Source organism: Lonchura striata, chromosome 9, assembly GCF_046129695.1.
Source record: "Lonchura striata isolate bLonStr1 chromosome 9, bLonStr1.mat, whole genome shotgun sequence".
NCBI classification, from domain to species: Eukaryota; Metazoa; Chordata; class Aves; order Passeriformes; family Estrildidae; genus Lonchura; species Lonchura striata.
In genome coordinates this window covers 25,910,661-25,938,583 of record NC_134611.1, presented here as the reverse complement: position 1 = coordinate 25,938,583, position 27,923 = coordinate 25,910,661, and the positions used below count along the sequence as shown (strand labels likewise).

The 27,923-nt window shown below is 37.8% G+C and overlaps 1 protein-coding gene across 1 annotated transcript in view; it reads left to right on the top strand.

The window, feature by feature from the left end:
• NEK7 (NIMA related kinase 7) overlaps nt 1-25,183 on the top strand; it is a 68,536-nt gene extending 43,353 nt beyond the window's left edge. The window contains exons 8-10 of the mRNA XM_021547419.2: nt 6,932-7,026; nt 11,430-11,543; nt 17,803-25,183. Of these exons, the coding sequence (XP_021403094.1) occupies nt 6,932-7,026; nt 11,430-11,543; nt 17,803-17,913 (320 nt within the window). The 3' untranslated portion in view covers nt 17,914-25,183. The remainder of the gene's footprint in view (nt 1-6,931; nt 7,027-11,429; nt 11,544-17,802) is intronic.
• Nucleotides 25,184-27,923: the final 2,740 nt, after the last annotated feature.

Below are 27,923 nucleotides of genomic sequence, written 5' to 3'. Positions count from 1 at the left end.
GGAGGAAGAAAAGCGTTAGGACCAGCTAAAGATGTTCTTAAGTAATAATAAAAATGTGGTCCTAAAAGTGTTCTTAACAAAAGTATCGTCAGCACCATGGACAAATACAGAAACACTAACACTGAGTATACTTTGAGCATACTTTGGGTATTTTCCCTCCTTTGTCTGCATAATTTAGTGTACATTTCTACCTCTGAACAAGTCTTTAAGACAATAGTTATACCTAGAAATTCTAGGAAAAAATAAGGTGATAATATGGATGCATTTTTAAAAAATTGACTTGAACTTTATTCAGTGTTGAGAGGACTCTTGTAATTCTGTGTGCCTGCGTGAGTAGCATTAATGACCTCTTGGTTACATGGTTTCAAAGGGCTCTCAGAGGAGCTTCCATTTTTTAAGGTGATGTTTCTCAATGTAAGCTTAAGTTGTTGAGGGGAGATCAGAATTAACAAAACCAGTTCCCAGATAACTTATAAAAACAAGTATAGAAAAAAGCTTTCTGAAATGCTCTGTTTATTCTTTGCTAGCACATGAAACTAGCAGTATATTACCTCTATCCAAATAAAATTTTCATGTAATTTGCATCTTTTGAGTAGCATGTGAATACAAGGATGAGTAAGAGGCCTTTAAAAAAGAATAGTTAAATATTTGGCATATATTTTAAGTTTAAAAGTAGGTAACAGATGAATGACAGACTCTAAGAGGATCTCTGTAGAAGAGAAAAACCTTGTAAATGGAGTAACATCTGCTTTAAAGAGAAATGTAGGAAATAGTGTTCATAGTACTATTAGGTTGGATTTTTTTAGGTAAGAAAACATTCTTTTACCTCATTGAAGTGTCTGCATTTGGTGGTTGCTGAACACAAGCCTGTGCACTGATTGCATGTTTGTAGTACATTTGAGGTTTGAGTGACATGTGTTAACGGCCAAAAAGATAATATTTTGGACAGGAATTTTTTGACACTCCTTACTTCCCTGTCCTTCCCTGTCCAAAAGCCTTTGGTCACTCCTTTCCAGTGTTTGCCATGTCTGGTGCAGGCTGGTAAAGTCAGACCCATGAGTAGGTGCCGAGGCGCTGGAGGAACCCAGTGCTGCATTAGCAGGAGCCTGAGGAGGAGCAGAGCGGGTCGCTCCAATGTGGCACTGCCGATCTGCTGCTGTCACAGGCACCGTGTGGCACCCAAAGTGCTGCTGCTCCTGCTGCCCTTGCAAGCCAGTGGCTGTCTCTGGCAGCCCAGTGGAGAGGCTGGGTTGGGTTCTTGCAGGTGGGCTCTGCTCCTGCCTGCAGATGGAAGGAGGGTGTGAAACGGGAGCTGTAAATCCTGATCTGAGGAGTGGGAGCTCATGGATGAAGCAGAGCTCAGCAGTGAGGGTGGGAGAGTGGACTTGCATTCTGAGGCACAAGTCAGGAAGTTAAAAGAGGAGCAGACTGCCTCAACCCTGGATTATTTTGGCTCCTGACAGCAGAGTGGTTGTGAGGGATGAGCTGCAAATTTAAAAAAGCTGAAGATTGTGCCAGAGTTAAAAACAGTGTAAAACCCCTGAAGCCTTTAAAGCTTATCTTTGCAGATGCAAGAGTCGTCCAGAGAGTGGGGAAGGAGGGGAGGATGGCAGCTTTGTTTCTTATGTTGGTGGCTGTGTCTTGGTAGAGGAGTTGTTACTTTTTATTTTCTTTTTTTCCGCATCTCTTCATTTCCCATTTCCCTCTTAATTATGGCCTAATGTCAGAATTCAACCTAGAAAAAAGGTTTGTGTCAGCTGTTAACTTAGGCTGCAGAGAAGACAGTGACTTTCTGATTTGTCATCACTAGCAGAGACCACTCCTTAAATTGATTCCTTCTGCAGTTTCTGATGCTGGTTTTCTTGAAATTTCTTTCAAAGTCGTATCTTTTTATGATTCCATAAACCTTTGGTGCACGTAACCTAGTAAATTGCAAACATATGTGTGGCAATTTATACTTGTTTACAGGCTTTATAAAAATTTCAGTAGCAAACTAGATTCAGGCTTTCAGAGATAAAGAAATGTACTAAAATTTTAATTAGCTACAGCTTCTAACTGCTAATTATGAATAATACTGATTTAATTAGAATCTTTACTGATGGTCTGTTTGAAACAAATAAAAAAACTGCTCTGGACAGGGTTTTTTCATCTTCTTAACTCTATACAGCTTTATCAAGATTTTACTGTTGTCATGGCTCTACCTTTTTGGAAATTGGAAACCTTTCTTACAAAAGGGCAGAGGTAATGTAGGCATTTGGTATTGCTGATTTGATACAAACTTGACAAAATGTCTTGTTTTCAGAACACTTTATATTAGCTGCTTTCCCTACAACTCTGTTAGGGTTTTCTTGCTGCTGTTTTAGTGGCTGAATGCCAGGCCTTATGCTCTTTGGTGAAATGGCAATGCTAAGGCCAGCTCATGGATATATGTGGTTTTTTCTTTGTTAGCCATTCAGTGGATGTAGAGATAAGTCTTTTCATACTTCAGTTACAAAAAGAATCATTTGATCTCTCTGCTGTGGCTGTGCTGTAAGGCTGCACAGTGTGCTGTCCTGGCAGGCACTGCCACCAACATGGGGATCCCTTCTTGCAGGGCAAAGGAGCAGATCTGCAATCTTAAAATGCTCTAATGCAGAGAATCATCTGCATGGAATTTTGGTCTTGTGTCTTTCGACAACTTCTGTCATTTCTGTGATACTGCTGTCCTCAGCACAGACTATGTTATGTGAGGGGTTTGAATATAAACTATAAACAGCTTGTGGAAAATAAAATACCTTGTGAAAATGTGTGCAGATACTCTCCTCTCCTCTCACATACGGGTCTCTAACACAGTAGAGGGTGTGCTGAGGTGGTGGTTAGCAGCACCATTCTGTGAGTAGAATAAGCTCCACTTAGACACCCAACCATACTCAGAAGCTGCACCCTCAGTGTACAGTAATGCTGGCAGGGAAACCTGCAGCTGAGTCATTGCAGTCATCCAGGAAGCTGTGTTAAAATAGCTCTTGTATTTTATGTACAGAAACATGAGATCTCTTACAGTAGTTTGAAAGCTGAAGAGAAACTATTGTGTTGTTATAAAATAACTCAGGATATTTATAGATTGGCTTATGTAGAAGGATTGTTTGCACATTGTGGGCTAGGTTGCCAAGTTACTTTGGATAAGTGCAGTAGATTGGGTCCTGTCCTTGAAGACAAACCTTCACTTAGATATCTCCTATAGTTATATTAAATAAGTACAAACCCTGAACATCATAGAATCAGTAGGGTTGGAAAGGACCTCCAAGCTGCTTGTTTGTCTTCAGCATCCACATTCTTCTTGTTAAGCATGTTGTAAGCATTGACCTCTGTATTACAAAATTGCTGTGATCTTATGGACACTGAGTCATTCATAAACTATGTCTTTTGGTTACTGAAATTTGGCCTCTTTAGCCCCCTTTCTGAATTCTGGTAGTTATGTATGCCAGTGCATGAAATGTCAGTAATAATTATGTGGCCATTTTTAAAACTATGGTCTGCTAAACCTGTCCTGAATGAACCACTGCGTTGTTTTGTATAAGTAGATTTAACATTTACCAGGCAGGTTTTTCTTCCAGCCTCAAAATGCTTGATAGCTTTTAGAGCTAGTAAATATTTTAGAACTAGTAACTATATTAGAGCAACTTACTATATTTAATTCTGCTCCTTGATGCACTTGTTTAACTTTACTCAGATGCATTGTGAGGTATATATTTATCCAGATAGTAAGATGGACTGTGGATATCATAACTCCCTTTTCTGTAATAGTCTTTGTCTCTGATCCTTCAAATCAGCTCCCTGCTCTGTATTAACTACCATTTCCATTATATCTATCCCCTCTGCCAGTAATAGGAAGCTTGCATAAATACTCAACATTTTTTGGATCTACTGCATCTTTAAAGGGAAAGGGATGGAGCTCCAGAGCAGCAACAGATTGTGAGCAGACACTGTATTTGACACAGACCATTTTCAAGGAGTTTACTGTTCAGACTTGCAGGTTGTCACAGGTCTGCAAATGGAGCAAGTAGAACACTGAAGTTACTGATTTTGTTCTTAAAAATGTAGGCACCTCAATGATTTGGATAATTTTCTTGTATTAACCCACTTCTGTGTCTTCAGATGAGTAAAGGAAGTGAGGAAGTTTCATATCCCTATACTACTGGGATGCTGTATTTCATTTAACAGTATAAAAAGATCCAGGAAAGAAATATAGCATACAGTCACACTGGTAGTTGCTTACCAGCAGCATAGCTATGTCCTGAGTGTGCTCACTGTGTTAAAAGGATCATTGCAATGCTTTCAGTAGTTCCTGAATGTCAGAATAATAAATCTTTAGTGTCATGTTCTATTAAAAACAGTGTACAAGTAGTAATGATGTCTGAATCTTCAGGTTGTTTGATTCCAGAACTAATTTCAATTCCTCTCACTAGTTGGCCATGGGGGGCTGCAGGTTGTGTTGCAGTGGAGGTGTTACACTAGGCTAAATGCTGTAAAATGGTAACATTTGTTCTTGCTTTTCACTATCATCAATCTTTCACGGTCATATCAGACCCCTAATGTATCAGCAGGCTTCCCAGAGCTGCTGGTTAAAATTACCTTTGCTTTTGGTAGACTATGAACCTTCAAACCTCAGTGTTTTCAGCTGCCCCCTGTGGATTCTGTGAAGCCTCTTTCTGGCACATTACTCACTGCCAGCCACTTGTGTGATACCTCAGAGCAGCAGAGGCACTGCTGCTGCAGCCAGTGAACAAACACATTACTATTAAACTTATTTCTGCTGTTAGATGAATTCTACCAACAAAGCATCAGAATATACTAAACCAGTGCTTTAATTAATGGATACAAAATGTAGCTGATATTTTTCAGAGGCGTCCAAGCTCATAAGTTGTTGGGGTGTTAAAAAAAATTCAAGAGGGAAATAAAACAGTAAGATAATAAAAATATGAAACCTGTGTCATTCTAAATGCTTAGTTACATTTCTAATCTTAAGATATCTGTCATTAAATGCCTATTAAAATACTGATGTTGATACATCAGAAAACAGCTGCTTCTGGATATTTTGGCATTGTGGTCTACCCATCTGCTTGCCTGTTGTTTCACAGGGAAAAGACAATTCTCTGTTGTGGGTGGATGCAAACATCCTATGCGAATAAATGTCTCCCACAGTACTCCCTTGAGTTGCCTTTCCCCAGCCTTTCTGCCTTTAACCTGTTCCCATTGGCAGCCTCAGTTCAGAGGTGCACTGAGGGACAGGGGCTGTGGCACTCTCAGCTTTCCCAGAGCTGGAAATCTCTCCCAGCATGCTTGAGGGGCCAGATCCATTGCAGGATACCACATGGGGACCTGTCTTTGCCTAAACAAAAGCAGTTTAAATGGGTTTTCAGTGTTGTTGGCCAAGGAGCAGATCAAGTGAAATTATGGGTTACCAGCAGCAGTGGCCTTGCCTGAGACAGGTGGTTCTGGGTTTCCCTATCTGAGCTAGGTCCTTCAAGTAGGAAAATAATTCTCCCTCCTCTTTACTTCCTCATGACATAGTTTGACATGCAGCATTTCTTAATGGTAGGGCACATTGTTAAAACAAAAACCTTAACTTTTTGCAAATTATTAGAGTAAAATTATGTCTGATTACTTAGTTATTTAACCTGATTATTTGGATGTGGAAGTACTTATATATTTACTATATTTCTGTTTCCAGTATTCATACAGAGATAAATTCTGAATTAGCTTCATCTATTCAGAACAGCAGAAGTGAAACCAAATCATTGTGTTACAGTAATATGTGAGGTTCATACCACAAAGAACAAAAATGAGAAATTGCTGATTTTAATCGCTGATGGTGTTGCAAGATATTTGGTTTCAAAATAAAATCAACTTGAATTGACAGTAATCAACTGTTTTTCATCATTGGGATTCAGCACTTAAGAAAATCAGACAAAATCAAAATAAAAATCTGTATAGATCTGTGACTTTTTGGTGGAAACAGGGAGAAAGTTCAGAAATAATGCACTAAAATTGCTATTACCATTATTTTCCATAACTTTTTTCTTATTGCTCTGTCATACATGAAATCATCACTCAGCTACTTCTTTGTACTGACATTTTTTTATAGTTCTGAAACATCTCTCGGTATTTCTCTGTTCCAGGTAACTTGTGATGCAGATGGGTAGAGTTTGATTAAAATCGAGGGGAGAGATGTTCTGGAGTATTCAATGTAAATTTACTCTGGGACAGTCCTAATAAGTGCTGCTTTTCAAGAGCAGACATTTCCAGAGCCCACAACTCTGAGCCTGGATTAAGCTGGGACAGGCACAGGTTTGGGAGCTTAAAAGCCCTTGTGGAATTTAGTCCTACAGCTGATGGCTGAGTCGCCCTTAGGAACCTCAGCTTCTGCTGGGCTTGCTGCTTTTCCTGCCCTCATCTCTGAAGGGCCTGAATCTCAGGCTGTTTTCATTTCAGCTGTTCAAAGTACCTAGTTTTTTTAGTTCCAAAACCAGCTTTTCAGATTTATGTATTCTCAAAGGAAGAACAGAACTCGTAAAACAAAAACTTCAGCCTGTGGTAGAGAATTTCTAGTGTTGTTTCTAGCCACAGTGGTAACAGTTTGGAAAAGTAGCAGGGATGTGTGTGTGTAGTACTTCCCCTTGCTTCTCCTTAGGAGAAACAAATTACTTATGAGGTTCCTCAAAAGCAAAATTCGGAAGTGCTCTACAACTGCATAGCTCTGGTAATGAGCACTGAAAATAAAGCTGCAATGGATTAAATAGATACTAATTTGTGTGGTTTTGTCAAACTGAAGTGTCCTAAGTATGGGTTGAAGTTTTAAGTGTAGCAAAATGAGAGAGATGAGAAATAGTCTTCTACCAGGAAGAAACAGCAGAAATTTTCATTCAAAAATACTTGTGGTTTTTTTTTGCAGTTGGTACGCCTTATTATATGTCTCCAGAGAGAATACATGAAAATGGTTACAACTTCAAGTCTGACATCTGGTCTCTAGGCTGTCTGCTGTATGAGGTAATACTGATAGATACAGTGAACTTAATAACACTCTTGTACTTCCCCCTTCCCCTGCTCCCCTCCCCTTACATCACTTAAGCATGTGAAATACTTTTATTTGTGTTTTACTTGAACTTGCCTTTAACTGGGCTTGCTACAAAGATTTTACAGCAATTTCTTGAAGATTGGGTGTGACTGGAGGATTAGTAAATGAATAATAGCAAGCACATGTAAAATTGTTTTTGGTGTTTTCATGCTGGTTGTATGGTTTTGTTAATAAATCATTGAGAAGTAGTAGGACTGATTTGAATATGTAAGTAATGCTTTCAAAAAGCTGCAATATAGTTAGTTTAATAGAAATTTCTTATTTTTATAAGGACCTTAAACCTAAGAAAAATTATTAAAAAGGTTTATTGTACTTCTACTAGCTTGGATGAATCCTCATTTTAACAACTTCTGCTGCATACATATGTAGTTTTTCTGTTCTTCTGTGATGATTAAACTGCAATTGTTTAGTTTCTCTATTGGTCCAGTCGATTGGTAGGTGACACATAATTTTAAATAATAGTATATTTTCAAAAACAGAAAAGTACAGGGCACATTGAAATGGAGGCAAATGAAGGTGTGAAAAACAGGTAGGCTTCTAAAACAAATACATCTTCCAAATTCTTTGTGTATCATTTCTTGATTAGACAAATAACACCTGTGTTGAATGATGCTGGGGAAAAAATGGTTCCGTCAGCAATAGCAGTGAAGTCTCTCCAGTCATGTTCCAGGTAGAAACGAATCTACTCAAGGCATTTTTTGTTTACCTACAAACCACGTGCCTCAGTGGGTCAGCAGAGCTCATTTTATACATACTCAGCAGGATCAGCACCTCCTTGTTTATGTTAGGATTGTGTAGAAGACACTGGCAGCCTGTTGAGGTTGGATGTTACTCCAGTAGTATTTGTTTACTTTCTATCACTGACATGGTGCTTTGAATCTTTAAAGGATGAATAGCTATACTGCAAGTCTGCAGTTTACATATATGTGTACAGCTGTTGCTTTAAATATTGGGGATCATTCAAGGAAGGAAGTCCAGCTGCTAGCAAGTATTTAGAAGTTTGAATCCTGAACTAAAACTTAATCCTGTATTGGGATTCCTCAATACCAACCATGGCAGCTGCCTTAAATTTCAGTGCTCTGCTTTGCACACTTGTGCAAGCCCTAAGGTAGCATAAAGGTAGATGAGCATTCTTCAGTATTATTATTTCTTTGCCACTTGTTGGTTTACATGAGGATTTCTTAGAATCTGGAAATAAGCAAATAAAATCTTTGAATTACTGTTATATAAAACCCTCACAGTTTAAGGTTAATTTTTCTTGTATGCTATATGAAATTAAATTGCTGGATATAAATCAGTAGTACTTTACTGAAGAATTTTTTAAGCTTGCTGCCTTAATGCTGGTAGAGTATATTAAACACCTATGTGAATATTGCATTTTTCTTTGATGTGATAGATAATCTCAAAATACCTAAATAACTCAGTTCCATTGATTAACTCAGCATCTTGAAATACCATTCTCCTTTGATTTTAGAGGTTTTACCAGGATGCTATTTAAGCTGAAGTGGGGTAGTGTTTGTTTTCCTTCTTGAAAGAATAAAATAATTATTAGGACCCTTGTTGTTGATACATAGCTACAGTGTTGGGCATTGTCTTCAACTATAGCTTTTAATTTCTTTTAGAAGTGCATTTAGTTGATCTGCAACATACCAGATATTTGTGGTGGGTTTTCTTGTTTTGTTTTGGAAGTTTATCTTGAGCATTTATCTGTAATTTTGAAATTTAAGTTACAGAAAATTCAAAATACATGCTCAGCATTTTTCTCACTTAGTATTTTTTCTTAATTATTGGAAGGTGATTACTTAAGGTTCTTCAAGACTTGTGTGGACTAATGAATGGTGTTCTTTAATCTGTGCACTTTTGTGCTGGGTGTCTTTCTGTGATTTGTCTTATTGCCTGCATTTTAGCATGTTTTATTATGTTGATTTCATGGTGATGTGTGTTCATATATACTCTGGATTGTCTCCAACTTAATTGGAAAAAAGCTGTGGCAAGTTTATCACATCTCAGTAAATGCTTACTTGCCGGTAAACACTTCAGTTGCATTTTAATTTAGGTTTAAATGAACTTGTTTTTAAAAATTATTTATTGTGTGTATAACAGTATTATTCAATCCTCACTGTGTGGTCAATAAGATTTTGCAGAAATATGTTTTAAAGTCTGAGTTTTTTAGAGCCCCAGGTATTTCTGAAATCTCAAAAACACTACCAGTGGAGTTTTAATTGATATGCAACAAAGTAGACTTTACTAATTAAAATCAAGATGCTGTGCTTTTGCTACATGGACCTTTACATGGAAAAGTAGGTCTTACACATTTCCTTTTATTGTTCATCGTAGCAATTGCATCCTTACAGGGTTGTAGGTTGGTGGCTTACAGTTCAAAAAAAAAAAAAAAAAAAAAAAAAGAAAGGGAAAAAAAAAAAGAGAGAGAGCGAGCTGCCACCAGCCCTGAAGACAGACAGTGGGCTTTCGTCCCTCAGACACCCCCAGAATACTAATCAGCAAAGTCAGACCCTGGAGGTCAGGGAGCAAGTCAATCATTCTAGCGATCGTCTCAGTGTGGAGGATCAAATTAGCCTGAAAAATTCAGCTGCTGGGAGGAGAGGGCGAGCAGCTGTCAGGGGCAGCAGCGAGATGCACTAATGAACCAGATGAATAGTGCAAAAGCTTGAAAATAAAAACAGGACAGTTGACATTTTTCATCTGTCAAAGCAGGAGATGCATGAAAATATAGTATTCCCGTTTTAACTCCTTAGGGGACATTTGGAATTTTTTTAACACTCGGCAGCATTCAAACAAAAGTACTTTTTAATGAACACCTAGAGTATGAAAATGAGTATCTGTGCATTTATTTAGAATTTCTGCATGCGTACAGATCCTGCAGTTGATTTTCCTTTTTTTCTTTTTTTTTTTTCTTCTTTTCTTTTTTGGTCTTCAGCTTGCATTTTTAACATTCTTTTTAAGGTAAGAGACAATGTAATATAAATACAAAAATTAACATTATCTTAGTAATACAGGCTGGGAGGAGTGTAGGGATGGAACTGTAGCATAACAGTTATTTCGGGACCATTAAAATTTTTTATTTTTACGTGAAGGTAATATGAAAAAGTGCTGAATTATTTGAGAGCAAATTAATGAGATATATATATATAAAAAAGGGAATTTTAGTAATTCTTTCCATACATTTTCTGTAGTGATATTGATGTTCAGACATGAAAGTGTTAAACTTCTATCTGGAAGACCACAAGACAGATGAGAGCCATTTTCAGCTTGTCCTGTCCCTGCTGAAGCTCACTGAGTAGCACAGCATGGACTAGCGTGTTTCACACACACTCTGCCTGTCTGGGGAATGTACACATTGTCCTTCCAAAATCAAACTTATTAGCACATGTAGAAAAGGGTGACTGACTTTGGGGCAGCTCTGCACTCAGAGCAGCATCCGTGCTGCTGCAGTTAAAAGATTTCTTAGGCTTTGAACAGAACGGAGAGATTTTAAATGATTTTCTAAATTTCTGTTTCAGCTAGCCATAGCATTTGTTTCCATCTCAAGTGTAAAGTTGTAAAATTGTCTGGAAATAAAGGGTAGGTTTATTAATGCTAGTTTTAAGCTGATCAATTAGTGCTCTAAAACAGATTTTGTTAGTTTTGTATTGTAGTTGCAAATTATTGCCATAGGTGCCAGTTCTGTGCTTCTGATGGAAGTTTGGGGATTTTTTTTTTTAAGTGTTTTTGAAGAACATCCTGAATTACAAAGATTTTGGGCCTGAGATTTTGGAAGCATAGGTGATAACTTTTTCTTGCTTTCAAAACACCCAATTATCATGAAGCCTAGTGTCATGGCTGTGGAAGGTTACAAAATCTGCTATGATTATCTAGTGTTATCTACACAACACATTGCTTCAGGTTAGATAATGTTTTCCTGTAACTTATGTGTTTTCTTAGCAAAGGTCTTCTGAGGAAAAGTACAGGTTTGGATTTTATTTGTGTCCCTTGTGGTGCAAGGACCCTCAACTCTCAGCAATGTCATAAACTACTGAATTTCCCCTCATAGTCTATTAATAAAACCCTAACAATGTGCAATTCAGAGACTGCACTATAAGGACTGTGACAGCTATGGTTGTATGACATAGAATAAATACATACACTGGTTACAAGAGTAGTTTTGGAACTTCTGTTATTATCACTGCAGGGCTCCCTCTAAGCAGAGCATTGAGAGTCATTAAAAATCACTTTTGATTTGTTACTATTACAGATTTTATTACAAAATAGCTTTACTTAAAAACGCAAAAGAAAACTGTGCATTTTCTTTAAACAGATGGCTGCACTGCAGAGTCCCTTTTATGGTGATAAAATGAACTTGTACTCTCTGTGCAAGAAGATAGAACAGTGTGACTACCCACCTCTCCCTTCAGATCACTATTCAGAGGAAGTAAGTAATTTTCCTTTTCATGGGCTGGATCCCCAGTTTATGTAAGCTGGCATGCTTCCAGGGAAGTAAATGAACTTGTGTGATTTTATGTTATTTGCAGATTATGCCTGTAAGTGTTTGCTTGTTGAACTCACTCAAATGTTGCTGTCAAAACAAGTCTCTCATGATTTATATTTGAGGGTATTAATGATGGAAACGTCACACTATTAGATTCTTAATTTCATTGGGCTTCCTTGCAAGTATGACAAAATGCTTTCCCAGAATGCACAGTGATATGTTCCACATGCCAGGATGGGATAGAGCCTTACATCTGTAGGGTCTTTTTCTAAAAACACAACTATACACTTTTATGTTGCACAGTAAATTAGTGTACTGGCCCTGTTCCTCTAGGGGCCTGCATTAAAATAGATATAATGTAACTTAGTAGTAAAAACAAATTGTTCAGGTCCCATTTGTCTGCATTATAAAACTGGGATGTGCCATTCAGTACGATTGAATGGCAGTTTTTTTCTTTTGCAAGGAGTGGTTCTTGACAATACTGAGAGTAAATTTCAGAGAAATACAGACACACATAATATAATTGATTTTGAACAATATACTCCTGTAAATCTCAGCAGTGTTTGCCTTAAGCTGAGAGCTAACAGTTCTTACTGTCATTAGTGCATTTAAGGGGGAGTACTTGCTTCTATAAGCTCTAAAATGAAAAGAAACTAAACAAGATAAATATTTTTCTTAGTGTAATAGAATGAAAAAAAAAATCCTTGCTTGTTAATGTTCTGAGATGCCAGTTTTGAAATACTTTCCCACTTTGAAAAGAACAGGGCAAACTGATAGAAGCTGTAATCCAAAGAACAGTTATTAGTAACCAATTCTAACTGAATTCAGACTACATGAATTAAAGATTACTTTGAAAAACCAAATAAACACAAGCACTGAAATAGTTTTAATAAACATAAAGCATTATACAATTTCATTTATCGAGTAGGGGTTGTAATTCTGAACCTTAAATTTTCTTGCATTTACAGACAATGATTGGACTATTAATAAAAGATGACTCCTCTGTGTTTTGTTTTGTATTCATAGTGACAATTTTCCCCTTTTATGAAGCCAACTGGACTTAAAAAGATAATTTGATGATGTTACAAAGGATGAAATAATGATCTATTGTGTAATTTATACACTGTAGCTCTGTGGGTTTGCCGATTGGTCATTTTACCTTGGCCATTTTTAATTATTATTTATTGTAGACTCTAAATATGGCAGTTCATCTAACCAACTTCAGAACTGGAGGCCTAGAAATACAGTAGGGTGTGAACAATAATGCAAAATGATAGCGAGAATGTCAGGGGCCGTTCTTTGTTGTGTCATTCATGCTGTCTTCCTTTTTCCATGAAGCACATGAATATTTCACATATCTGCATCCTCATCCTCTATTCTTCTTGACTAATTTTCAGACTGTCTGAATTTGCATTTCACATGGTAGCTGATTAGGAGATGCCGAATGCAGCAGTGAAGCCTCAGCAGGCGGTTTCCATGGTGACCTTCAGCAGGATTTTAATGATGATACCACTAGTGGTTCGTTGAAGTTGGCCTGCCTGCAAGGCTACTTTGCTGCAGCTAAGTGTGAAGTGGGAGATGTGGATTCCTAGCCAAGGGGCAAATATCAAAGTCTGGCCCAGATAGAAGGTCTTAGAGTTTGGGTGGGGAGAGAGATTCCAGCTTTTCCTTACATCTCTATAGGTTTTTTGTTTTGCAAACACATGCAAAGCACAACGTGTTACTTTCTGTTTATTTCAAAGCAGACTTGTATTTCTGCAACTTGGATAAGGCAGTTATCTGCAAAATACATGTAAGTTATTCTTAATGAGAGAATCAGTGCTATTAGAGGTATTAAGATAGGTAAGAAAACAGTTTCTTAAAAGAAGCCATCAGTTAAGGAAACTGTAATGGGAATATTTATATTCTGCTATGAAGACTTGTGTCTTCACTAAGGTACCTGGAAAACATACATTTATTGCCTATTGCACTGAAATAAACCATTTTTAGCTTGTACAAAAAATACTGTGCAGGCATGAACTGTAAAAAAGAGAAACAAACAAGTGTGATCTGTCGTATTAGAATATTGTGCTGAATGTTTTACCTGTGCTGGAAATACGGATGTTGAACCTGTAACCAGGTCGGAAGTAAAGATAAGGGATCACTGAATAGTGAAACCCACTTCATTTTTTACAAAAGAGAATTTTCTGAAATAAAAACTGAGTGTTGATCTCTGCATCCTCTAATATAGGAGTGTGAATACTTTCATTATGAAATATAAGACAAGTGCTTTTTCAAAAAACTTTTTGTAAATAAATTTTAGTGAGTTTTAAGGTGTGAAATTTTTTCTAAGTTTTGAAACTTGTGGAAGAGAAACATGTTGGTAATTGTGTCATCAGAGAACAGTGTGACAGAAAGGTGCACCTTTAGATGGACAGATGGGTAATGTTTTATAAACCATTGATTAGAAATCCTGATAGCATAAGATGAATTTGCACAAACTATTGCTTCAGTGGTAGACACAAGCCAAGATTTTCAAATGCTTGATAACTTTAGACATCTCAGTTTTTTAATATTCTTTTAAAACATCTGGTATTCAGAATCAGTACTCAGCATTTACTGAAAGCTGTTCTGCTTTTGGGAATTCAAAGCTGGGGCTCCCTTGCCACCTCCGATCAATACTCTTAAAATCTTGTCAGCTGATATTAGTATCACACTGTTTTCATGCTGAAGTTTTAAAATCTTCCCTTTGTTTGAGGTGCATTTCTTCTAAAGTCCATTGCCAGCCTCCTACCCAGATGTGAAAGCAGAAGGAGCCAGCAGGTCCACAATGTTAATGTTAGCTGCCAGCAGGTCTTGAAAAAAGCACTCAGAAAAGGCTTCAAGAAGGTGTTATTCAGAGTAAGAATGGTGGTGTGTGTGGTTTTTTTAATCCAAACTTCCCTATATGAAAATTTTTCTATTTCAGCTGGCTAACAATGCAAAGTACTTGCCTGTCATATTTCTGTCTTTCCCCACTCCTCCTGACTTGAGTGATAATTTTTATTTCATAGCTGAAAAACATGCTAAAGTTAAAGAAAGTGTGTCCCACTGCTCCAGTGTCAGGCTAAGCTCCAGGCTAAAGCCAGTCACTGTGCTAAGTGCACAGAGGAGGTTAAGAACAATAAGCAGACAAAGAAGTTTGCAGCTTGGGGAGGCAACAGGAGGTCCCTCTGGCTCAGTCTGCTGCCTCTTGGCCAGTCTGTGCCAGGTAGTAAAAAATTACTTCTATCTCTAATGATAGTCTGATTTTAGATCCCAGTGCCTCTTCCCATGACATTGGTGAGCTTTCTGATACACTGGAAATTTTATTACTACTAGAGGGGGCTGACAGATGGATTTCAGGTTTATTGAAATGGATATTCCTGTAGGAGTAAAGGATCAGTACTATAACCAGTGCTATCCAGTGCCCCAGTTTCAGTCCTGAAAGCTGTGTTCCCATGTAACTTTTCATCCTGTATAGCAGAAATAATTCACCTTCTTCCAAGGGTTTGCTGTTCAATTACAAGGCTCAAAAGAGCTCAAGGATTTTGAAATTACTCAGGAATCTGCACTATTGTTGTGCAGTGTCCCAGGCATGGTCAACTCAGCATTCCTGCCTTACCAGTGAGATTGTGGACCTGCCAAGGGAGGGAGGGGAATAGAAGTACTGCAGTAATTGCAGAGACTGCCATTTAAACAGGTCAGTGACAAGGCTTCTCAAGTGCTCAACAGGTAAATTTCTTCAAGATCTATTTCTGCTGCTCTACAAACAGTAAAGTATTGATAAACAGCTAGAAAAATCAGGAGAAAGAACACTCTGCTTCCCCTCTGATGGTGGCTTTGTGGGTTTTAAACTTCCAGTTCCTTTATGAAGACTGTTCACTGTATGCAGTTCTGTTGAACAGATGGAAGTCTTCACAGAGAAGGAGAGACATATACGTTTAGGATTAGATGTATTTTGCAGATAAATTACACCTCTATTCTCTTCACAAAATGTTTGCTTACTTGACTCTGATTTCAGGCTTGATGATGTTGGATGTTCTTCATTCTTTCCTGTTCCCTGTGCAGGCTGTCTGAGGTGTTGCATGGCAAACTGCTCATCTCTGCTTACACTGTGCCTCCTGCTTACCCTGTGTCCCACCTGCTTCTTCTGCAGGAGATTGTTTGGCTTGCATGTTTGTATTACACGCTGGCAATTATTATTTCTTGTAGTAGCTAATGATTTCCAGCATTCTGTTCTTCAAATGTTCGGGAGTTATTGCAGGCTAATAGTTTTTGTTGCCACTGGCATTGTATTTTATTTATTGACTGCCAGAAGCAATATGATGGCTGTTATAACTCCATTAGTCAGAATATACGTAATGTGTTTTAAATGCAAATAGCAAGTCTATTACAAATTATTTTGATTTAATATGTTTCTTTTCAATCTGGTAATCTGACCACTATCTTCAGAATTATCTCATTTTTAAATATTAAGCTCTTCTTGCTAAAGAATGGGATGCCTAATGACATAGATTTTATACTGTTGAATACAAAACACATTATATACAGTTTATCTGCAAGGGCTAATGGACAAAGCTTTATAGAGTGGTATGCAGTGCTTCTTCCTTAACTTCAGGAATTCCTGTTCCTGTGCATTTAAATTAATCTTCAGAAAAGTGAAAGGAGTATAATTATAATATAAAATCCTTCTTGTTCTTTTTCTAAAAAGCAGGAAGGAAACTCTCCAATGGCAGGTTTAAAGAGGCAGACTATATTACTTTTGAATAATGAGGGTGATGAAGTCGCTCTATGTTAGTTGCAATAATTACAGATTTTTTTGAATAATCCTACCTAGTAGTACTGGCTGGGAGACCAAACCAAATTTGATATATTACCATAGAAGACTGGATCACAATGTGTTTGTTGGAGTGTCCTCCCCCTCCGTCCCCACCTGTCCCCAATGTTATAAGGAGGTCCAGGAGGATTTGGCAAAGCTACTTAAAAGCATAACGGAAGATCCTCAGAGTTGGTTAAATTGTTATTGCAAAGCACTGTGAACATTTCAGTAAGTCAGTATGAAAGAGGTATGTTCCACATTGAAAACTGCTTAGGAGATGCACACAATTTAAAATAGATGCTCTATCGGAAGGTTATCCGTACAATATATTAAGTTGCAGTGTCATAAATTCTTAGGCATATTAGTGGAGGAAGAAAAGCCTGCAAATGTCCTGACAGTTTGTGAAGGCAATGAAAAGTATGGAGGTGGTGTGGAAGCTCTTCTGGGTTGCTTATGCTGAATGTCTATTAAAAATTAAAAACACCCATTAGATTATGGTGCTTCTGGAACTATGGGATTTTCTGGTCATAGTGATTTGTTTATTCCCAGATAGAGACATTTGTGAATATTTGATAATTCTGTGCTTCTTTACATAAAGAACACTATAAACAATCTGATCCTAAGGATATCAAGATGTAGCCCAAAACTTTTTTTTTCCAGTATCATGTCTTCAGCAGTGGACAAGTGGAGTAACAGGGCCAGTGTGATATGGTACTTGCCCAAAATACTTTCTCAGCTTCCAGTTCTATGTTCAGATATTTCCACAAGGGTAATATCTTATAACCTTATAACCTTATTACTTTATAACAGGTAACCCTCAGTGGGTTTAATTTGTTCTGTAGCTGAATTGAATGTGTGTGTATTGGTAGCTCCTGGCAGCAGGAGGTTCTGAGGGTTAACTGTGTTAGATGGAGCACCACTGCCTTTTGTTTGTTGGGCCCTGTCAGGCAGAAATGCCATTTATTGCTGGCTAACTCCTGTATCGGGACTGAATGAGCAAAGCAGCCCTCGTTTACCTTCGCTCTCTGCTCCTTTCAGTCTTCTGGGCATTGCAGGCACAGCCCTCCAGAAACACGGGGAATTTTCTATAAACTATGAGGGATTGGACTAAATGCGTGTCTAAAGTTGAAAGGATTATGACTTGAATTGTCTCATCAGTTTTTCTGGCCAGCAGTGCAAAATGTAGAAATCGGGGAGCGCGTTGCATACGTGTTTGCATAAGGCTGCGTGCAGCGTGCGAGCAGAGAGGGAGGGCTGCCCGTGTACTTGTGCAGAATCCCCGTTTGCCTAATTTTTGCCAGTTGTATTAATTTGAATTTGATAATGCACAAATCCTGCTTGTAAGAAGGCCAACGCTCCTGTCATGTTCTCTCCCTCTGGTAGCTGCGACAATTAGTTAATATGTGCATCAACCCGGATCCGGAGAAGCGCCCAGACATCACCTACGTGTACGATGTAGCGAAACGGATGCACGCACACACCGCCAGCAGCTGAACAGCCAGAGAGCCCCGGCAAAGGAGCAGCAAGAACCAAGTGCTTTAAATAAATCATCCCACCTTTCCGTGTGTGTTACACAAATGTAATTATTTGGAGCTTACTGTTGTGCTTTGAATTGTAAACCAGTTTATATACAAGCTTTTTGTTTTCTGTTTATTTCTGGGTTTTGTATTTTTTTACTAACGTGCAGTTGTACAACAGGTTTAAATATGTAAAGCATAATTTCAAGATGCTGTGAACCGCTGCTTCCATGTTAGTGGGTTCAAGTATACTTTCTGTAATAACAAAATTGTATTCGGTTGGGCCTCAGTTCTAAAACACAGTTGCACTTTTGCACATGATGCAGATATTATGCTTAATATCAAGAAGCAAAATGTCTGAATCTCTTGACTTTTTAGTAATTTATGGAAAGTATGAATCAGCACAGTTAACTTTAATCTTTGTTCCAAGAGGAACATAATTATTACAGGAGCTTACTGTATTTTATATTGAATTGTAGTTTGCAGTTCTTGCTGTATGAGTAGACAAGGAATATAATTAGTTCTCTGCTTGCCAAATGGAATGGAAAAATAATTTCAGGAAAAATTGTCATGCTGAAATTCTTGTAATGTCCCCTTTTGATTTGTTAGTTTCTCATAATACACAAAACATTTGTTGGAGGTTTTCTGGGAAAATGTAAGGTGTTGGTTCAGCAATCAGGTCGTTTTCAATAGACTTGTGCAGCACTGCCCTGGGGTAATGGGAGTCTGCATAGTTCAGTCTTAAAAACATGCAGATGCTTCTTGTAGCCAATAGGGTTCTTTTGTGGCTGTCCTTTGAGGAAGTCTGATTAAAAGATGTGATCTTTAAGTTACAACTTCCCAACTGTTTGTGTATATGTCACTGTTTGTAGATTTTGTGTTTAAAATAATTTGAGTTACCTTACAGTATATTTAAATTTCAATTTTTTTTTCTAAATATTGAAATCTTTTGGCAAAGATACAATAGTCTAGTATAACACAAAATATATTCTACATAAATATATGATCTTTGTGTACTGTATCCTGAGACTTAGTTTTATATTTAGCAGAAGTAAATTATAGCTTTTATGTTTAAGATACAGTTGCCACGCCTTAATTTGGAAAATAATTATATATGCAAACTGTCTTACAGATACTTTATTAGTTTAAAAGGAAATGCTGAATATTTTTGTTAGACCTTAGTGCCTTTTGGGGTATGCTTATATAATATTTTTGTTGTTAAGGAAGGAATGTGTCTTGTTTTTAAATGTGGTAAACATGGAGAGTAAAATGAAATTCCTTGAGTTTCAAGACTGAACTTTTTTTATGGAACTGTCAAAAGGTAATTATTATCAGTGATAGCAGCTAGGGAGCTGTTACTGTCAGTTAAGTCTTTATGTGGGTAAAAAGTTAGTTCAGATAAAAGCAGAAGTATGTACATACATATATAGATTCTAGATGCTGTCACATCCCTGCATTCTCAGATTTTTTTTTGCTAGTTTGTTTCTCTGAGCAGCTGTAATTTTTATTTGATATAATGCTCAAAAAAAAAAATCTGTGGCGTTTATGTTCAAGGCAGGGTCAGGATTGTTTTTGTATTTTTTAAAACTATAAATACTATGAAAATTGTATTTGGAAAAAGAAAAGGGGAGATTTTAGATGGTATGTGCCAGATCATCAGCTTATCTTAATACATACTTTTAAAATTTTTGCTTCCAGGTTTTGTTGGATAAATTGTATAAAAATGTAGTTTTATTTCTCACTTCTGAGTGCACTTAACCTTATAGTACTTCAGTGGAACAGTTTGTTGAAAAGATGTATTTGAGAAACTTTGATTTCTGTTTAGCAACCTCTAGATTTGTTTTCATTTATTAAATGGCTATATAATTTAAAACATGATGATTATATTCTGTAACAATGTTTCACATCATAGAATTAAATGCTTTGTATTGAAAAAGGCAGCACAATATTTGCTTGAATGCCAGATTAGTTCTTAATTTGCACAAGTACTCAAATAATTTTTTTTCTGAAATGTGCTAGAACATCTAAAAATCAGCAAATGCAATGCAGGCTATTTGTATCTAATATTATGCATAAAGTATTGAACTTTTCCTGCCAGAAACTGCTGATAGATATCCCTCCCCTGGAAGGGTATGCTGAGTAAAAGAATATGAGTTAAGAGTTAGCAAATGTGCACACTTAAGCATTTAATTTTTTTTAGCAATGTGGGGGTTTCTTTTTAGTACTTATGATTAAATATTGTGCTGAGGAAAAGAAATAGTTGTTCCTGACTTAGTCTGTGAAATGAATGGTGCACCTGAGTTTGGTATCTGACTTCTGTAATTAAAAAGCCAGTGTCAGTTAATAGAACTGCTTACATACGTGGGGATTGTAGAATCTCTCCCTAAAGTACCTGGTAACATATTAAAATGATAAGTCTTGTTATAACACTCCAGTGTATGCTATGTGCTTATAAAATGTTTTCTTTTATAAATCACCATCCTATTTTTCATATATTGATAACATTTGGCACTATTTTTTTAAGCTATGGCATTATGTGTTTATTTCTACCCAAGAGTGTCTGACCAGCTCCTCCTTTTATTTCAGTAGTGCTCCAGTATTAACTTGTGTCGGGGTGAACTTTTTTGTGCTTTGCATAAAATTGACTAAAATCCCTTTGTCTCGAAAGCTCCCTTGCTGTGCAGTAGTTCAATAGAAATAAAACATACAGATATTAAATGTAGTGTAAAAATTATACTGTATCTATGATATTTTTTCATACTTTTCTTTTTTAGAGAGATATATATAATGTTACAGTAGATGCTGCCTATCGTGTGATGCTGCCTATCAGCTGCTTCCAGTAGTTGATTCTAGGTGAGATTTTTGACTGTAACAAAAGATAGTACACTAAAAAAAAAATTCCTTTTTGTATTATTTGTTAAAAGATTATTTAAAAATACTACATCCAGTATGTTGTATGTTTTAAACTAAAATTTGAAACTAAAATTTTAAGCTAAATTTAAAATTATTTTCAATATTGAAATATGTGATAAAGCATAAAAATAACAGAGCTCCCATTATGACCCCAGTCCTGTGAGCTCTTTTTTATATTTCAGCTGGTTTTTATGTAATTTCAGTAATTTTGAATGAACCACATCTACTCACACAAATAAACAGTAGTCAGTAGAGTAGGTAGAAATTATGTGCTCAGCTCACTTTGTATACTCTCTGCATGTCACTGGTTTGGTAGCAGGGAATAATTTGGTTTTTTCCCCTGTTTTGTTGCACTCCTAATGATCCAGCTCCCAATTGTATGAGCAGGCAATAGAAGCGTGTTGTCTTTTTGTAATGAGCAGAAACTTTAAAAACATGCCAGTATAGCAGAAGATGAAATGCAGTATTAGAAGTGTCTGAGAAGGCTGGTGTTTTATTCATGCTCATGATTAAGAAAGCCATAGAGTGAAATTCTTGACAGAGGCTTGGAAATGGAGAAGAACTTTTATGCCAGTGGTTCTCAGATAACTCTGAATGGGACCCAAAATTGCAGCGATGTTTGTTTGCAGCAATCTGTCTGCTTAACCCCTTATCTTTGCTGTGACATGGCAGTGGTGAGAATGTTAGCAGCCGAGTTGGAGCATTGCTGAATGCTGCTTTGGCTGTGTGACCTGGTAGGAACAGGAGGTGACGTGAGGGAGAGCTGGCGGAGGCCTTCTGGTCTTGTTTTGTGGAGACATAAAGGTACTGCATGGCAGAGGTCAAATCACTGTTTTTTCATCATTTTTAATAGTCTTTAATAATCATTATCTATTTCAATAGTCAGAATTTTCAACCCAGCCATATCCCCACATTACCTAGCCAGTGGCAGTGTTGGCCTTTTGAATTTCTGATCTCTGGTTTGATCTGGGTGAGTAAATCTTTCTGTCAAGGAGGGAGATAGAGGTGTGAACCCTGCTTGGTAGGGTGTTACTTATGTTTCTGAACATGACTCAAATATAGATGTTTAGAGTTCTTTTTTAAAATTCTTCCCTTCTCTGAGCCTTTATTCCCTTTCCTGATGCTTTTAAAAACGTATTTTCCATTCATATTTACCACTAAAGTTCTATGACTCCTGGCTTCTGCTTTGTCAGTCCTGTTGTCAGCCTTACCCTCTTCCTGGTTGAAGTCCTCTGTCTAGTTTTCCTAGTAGTCATTAGTTTGCATCTTTCTTAGTATGTGTGCTAAACTCAACCCATTTCAGTCTTTTCAAATTTCAGCTCTCCCCGTGGGCAAGCCCAGTTCCTTTCCCCTGATCAGTACTTCAATCCTTCGTTCTTCATTCTGTTTTTCCAGCCCAATGCTTGTGATTTCTAGTTTTAGATAGATTTTCTTAGTGCCTCAATCATTCCCATGACCTTGTCTTTACTAAATACTGTTCACTTTATTCTCTCTCATTTCTAAATTCCCTTTCTCTGATCACTACCTGCTCTCTTTCAGCTTATCTGTCTTTCTCTCTCCTCTGCCCTGTCACTCACTCCTTTTGGGATCTCCGGTCTATTAACCTTTTTGACTCCTTCATCTTCACTGCTGCCTCCTTCCTTCATTGGCCTCACTTCTTTTTACTCACTGGTCTTTATTTTTATCTCTGTCTGCTTCTCTGTACATGGTTTCTTTGGCTGCTTCTCACACTGTCCTGTCTCCATTCCTCCCTCCAGACATAATCTCTTGTAATTTCTTAATTTCCATGCCAGCCTTTCTGAATATCAGTTTGCCCTTTTTATTTCTGTATCTTTTATGCCTCTCATTCCTTTCATTGAATTACTTCTGCCTTCAGTAGCAACCAAATTTCTCTTTTTATCTGTCTTTAAGGAGGTGGCACCATCACCATAACTGTTTCTGGTTTTTAATACTTAGTCATTTTTTCCCCCCTCTCATATGATTTCATGTACCTAAACAGCCTCTCTCCAGTTTGTTTTTGGATTTTTTTCATGTTGCACTTTATTTGAATGCCCCAGAAATCCAGTGTTTCCCCCGCCCAGTCTGGTTCTCCCGTGGTTCTACCTCCAGGTTATTCCTTTTGTAGCCAGCCAGCCTCAGACCTGTTCAGATTCAAAGATCTAATTTTTATTTCTGACTCCCTCTAGACTATTTTCTAACATCCCTGACAATTTTACTTGCCTGTTTTCCAAGGCCAGAACCTTTCTATCTCTGACACTTCTCCTATGCCTGCGTATCAAATGTCTCAGAGTTACATGTATCAGAATCCAGTCCTCTTCACTATCTGTTCTTTCTTTTATCTTCACTGATTTAACCTCTGTGCCATTTTGGCTTCTTTTCTCCCTTCAAAGTATCAAAATTGACAGGACTAAACTGTCATTGGTCTTTCACTGTTTTGTGTGATGAAGAAAGAACTCCACCAAATAACTACTTGTTTTGTGTTTTAAAGAGACCCGAATCGCACAAATCTGATTTTATTTCAGTACTGTAGAGTTGGAATAGATTGTTTCTCCAAGTATGTCAAAAGTCCTCAAATTTGGGCCTTTAGTTTTCTGTTATTTCAGATAAAGAGGTTTTTCCCTTAATTGCTTTGTATTTACTCTGTGTAACTTCGTCTTGTTGCTGCACAAACAGCTAAGAGTTGTTTTCCTGCTATAGCAACTTGATTTCAGTGCTTTTAACGATTGCTTGAAATAAGAAAATGCCTGAGAGCTTCCCTGGCTGGACCCAGAGTTGCTGTGCCACCCAGACCCTCCAGGAGCAGGACTGGGCTCGGTGCTCTCTGCTCCTCTACCCACGCTGCCCGAAGGTAAAGCCAAGCCAGAGCTGCCCCTGTGGTGGGTGCATGGTTTTCTGGGTGGGTGCATGATCTGATTCCACACTTTTAGCAGGCTTTCAGAGGTGGAAGATTTTATGTTTGCAGAGATTCACTGTTGGTCAAATTGTCTGGCCTTTGCTCATAATTGTCCTGAGATATGTTGAGATTGAGAAACCAAAATCTTTGTAAAACTGAGAAGTTAGCTGTTTTGGAACTGGAGGTTCCAAAGGGCTGAATGTTACATTTGGTGTGGGTGTGCACACATTTATTGACTTTTTATTTACACCAGGGTAATTATTTTGTTTTAGAGGATCTGTTGCTTGCTGGCACAAAAAATTCTAGTATTTTTTGGGTTTTATATTTATTCCTTGTTCCTTGCCTGTATCACATTGTGCAGTTAATTCTTCTACAGCTGCCTTAGTGGTAAGTGTTGGCCTTACTTCTTTTGTCTAATTGCAATTTTCTGTCAAATTGAATTAAAAATAGGAAATAGAGTCCTTCCTGATAGTTCCACTTGCTTTTCATTTAAACCCTAGCAATAGATAGAGGTCTCAACCAGGAAGAGAAAGGGTCCCCAGGATAAAACAGATGTTCTGGGATTCCTTATATCCTTTCCACCTCCCAGTCCCTGTTTCTCTGGCTTCCCTGGGACACTTGCAGGGAATATGGCACTGCCAGTGTATCGAGCCAATAGAAATGTGGACAGGAGCTCTCCCAGCTGAAAATGACTAGGAATATATTTGGTATCGTTATACGGCTGATAATTGCAAATGTGTAAAGAGCAATTAAAAAAAATCTGTGTTTGCTGTTACAAAAAGAATTTTAAATTATGCAAAGGCTTTTTAATGTGGTGTTGGTCTTCTTCAGTAGACTTAATTTGCTGCTTGTTCCTTTGATTTCTGTCATGCTGGACTGTTGTTAAGATGATTCATTAAAGATGAGTGGTGTTTTTGTTGGGAGTGAGGAAAACATAAGGCATGCACTGATTTGTTTGTATTTGGCTGCTGATTGTGCTTAAATCTAATTTTACAATCATTCAGATTGGAATGGACCTTGAGAGAAGTCTCCAGTCCAGCTCCCTGCTGAGAGCTGGGTCAGTGCTGAATTCAGAGCAGGGCTTAAGGCTTCAGCAAGATCTAGAAACCCTCCAGGGAGGGTGAGGGAGCAGCTTCTGTGGGCAGCCTGCTCCAGTGCCTCATTGTAAACCTTGTGTGCCTTGTGTGCAGCCAGAAACTCCTCAGTTAAAAGTTGTGGCCATTCTTTGTTCTTCTGCCACGCCTCAAATGTTCTTTATATTGCAAAAAGGTAAGTCAAGTTTTGGGACAAAGGGAGAACTTAGGATGTTTTATTTTCTGAAAATTTGTCATTGCTAACAAATTTTTTCATGTAGTACTTCTGCATCCTGTATGATGTGTACACCATGTTCATTTGCAACCGAGTGTAAAATAAAACTTTTGGCAGTAAAACTTAATACAAATGTTCTGTGGTGTTTATGGTCTGGATTTTCTCAATTGTTACCTTTCAAAACTGCTAAATCTTTTCTGGCAGATCGCAGTTGTGCCCACCATGGTGAAGCAGGGAAGTTGGGATCCTGAAAATAACTGCTTCTGTTTTCTGGAGCCTGCTCCGGGGAAGGGTGCTTAGCACTGGAGATGGGATGGGAAGAGAATGAAGCCAGCAGGTGTCAGATCAGTGCTGGTTATGGGAACGCTACTTTAAACTCAAGTGTTGTTGGAAACTTGCTTGGAGAGATTTATCAAAATGTGAGGGGGAAAATTACTTGAGCAGGGTCAGATTTCAGAGCAGTAAGGCGTTTTTTTGTGGTAAATTGCGCCCTGTATTAAATGAGAACTTGGAACTTCTGACAACAAACTTCTTGGGGGTAAATAAAGGATATGACAAATAGATTCAGTTTCAAATCTGTCAAGTTCTTCAAGAAAACAATTTCTGTAAATGAAGAATAATTTATTGATGTTAATAATTTAACAGTTACCAGTCTGCCACAAGGGAGCTTTTAAAAGTGTTCAAAAATTAAAAAATGAGTGGCAGATTATTAAGAGCTTTTAGTTTTGTGTGAGAATATTTGAGAAGGTTAATTACCAAATTTGGTGTCTATTTTTAACTTTTTAACTGCTTTTAAATTCAGTATGCATTTTTATAAATAATAATTTTTGTTCCTCATTCTGAAACAAATCATTATTTTAGATTCTGATTTCTGCATAATGTAAAAAAAAAAAATTAGGAGTAAAATTCTTCCTGCTGTACTTTTCCTTACTGGGAAAGAGTTTTCCAGAATTGTAAACAGTGGAGTTGTACTGATTTCAACTTTTGAAGATGGATATCTTCTTTGAGTCTGGAGTGAACAGTTAAAATGCTGCTGCCTGTGGCTGGGAGGTAGAAGCACTGCTAGACAGGCATAATAGTACAGTTTTCTGAGGACTACCTCAAAAATTTTTATTGAGTTAGCAGGGTAGAAAGGAATCCTGAAATGTTACTGTGGAAAGTGTTTTTAGTGTTGTGGCCTCTGAGACAGGCTTTTGAAATATGGAGGCCTTCAGCTGCAGGATGCACCAGGCTGAGTTCAAAGGAAAGGCTCCTTGTCCTTTCTCCTTTAGCTGAGAGGTCTGGACTGCATATTTGGGGCTGAAACAGAGTCTGGCTGAACACTCTTGCCTTGAGTGGGAGAGTTTTTGTAGGTAGTTTGCATGGAGTAATAATGAGTCAGTAATTTGAAGAACCTTGTACAGTTATTCCATTCCCATAATTCAGTTGTTCCACTCCAGAGCATACATGGATACAGAGATGACTTCAAGTGCTCCATCCTTTTATCATAGAAACAGGACAAGGATTTGCCTGTTCTGTGGTTGTATTTTCCTGTGGTGTTTTTTTTTTTTTTTGTTGGGTTTTGTGTGTTTGCCAGGAACTTCTCATCCTAAAACAATAATAAAAATTGTTCTATAAACATGAAGTTTATATACATTTACACACACAAGCAAGGCTTACAAATCACTGCATTCTTTGTAGCAAACCTTTGTACGTGGATCTGTAGTCACACAGATGCTCTTGGCTGCCCTTGGCTGTCACATGGCGCTATTGTGAATGTGAACATCTTTTCTTTGTTCAAATCTAAGGGCTGATCCTAGGAACACAAAATGCAAGGTGTATGCCTTTAACAAAAAATTCCTCATACTGCAAAATGAGGCAATTATTTGGCTTTTCCAGAGCCCCGTGCCCTGTGTGTGGGTACCTGTGGTAAGCCTGGCCGGGAGCAAGGCTGGCTCTGGCTCCAGCATCATTAACTGGGAGCCTGCTGACACTGGCCATTGATCCAGCAGCCAGCACGGGGCCTCTGGGCTGCTGAGGTTCCTTCCCCAGCTCCTGCCCCTCCCTGGGGATAACCAATTGGAAGGAATGACCCACTTGCCTGGAGTTTGGAGAAGCAGAGGGCAGTCCACTGCCAATTGTCAGCTCAAGCAAAAGGGCAGAGGATCGTGTGGGTGACCCTTACCTGTTATTGGTGTTCTGTTGCTGTAACACTGGGCCATCCCTTCCACTGTCACAAATCCCAAGAAGACCTTGTGAAACTCCACCAGTGCAATAACTGGCAAGCTGTCATCTTTACAGCAGTAATGGTACAAAAAGGGTGGTGATGGTTTTGAGCTAAAATGCTTTAAAAAAAAAACTTCTGCCTGTTCAGTAAGTGTTTGTGATGGTAAGCAATCTACTTATAAAACTATATTTTATTGGAGAATTGCTTTATATTTTGTTTTCTCAGAGTGCACATGTTGATGACAATGGTCCCAAATGGATAGAAACAGATGGATGTTCAGGTAATATCCATGAAATTGAACATATTACTTCTCATAGGAACCATATTCTTCCCATTTATTGTTGCCTTCAGTCTTGGATATTTTCTTTAAACAGCACTGATAGCTCTAAAAACGGTCACAGGTTTTATAAAGGCAACCTACACATACACTGCATTCTAACACAGGGTGGTATGAGAATTTTGTGTATGTTTTGCAATTAATGATCTATATTTCTTTTTCTGTATGAAAGTTAGACACAGTATGTTTAGTGTTTTTTTTTTTTTTTTTTTTGTAAGAGTAGTATCCAAGTGCCATTATAATGACCAGAATCCCATTGTAACTTAAGTGGTGTGTCTGTGTGAGAATATTTTGTGCATTGAGCACAGGTATATCTGCAGTGTGTTGCCT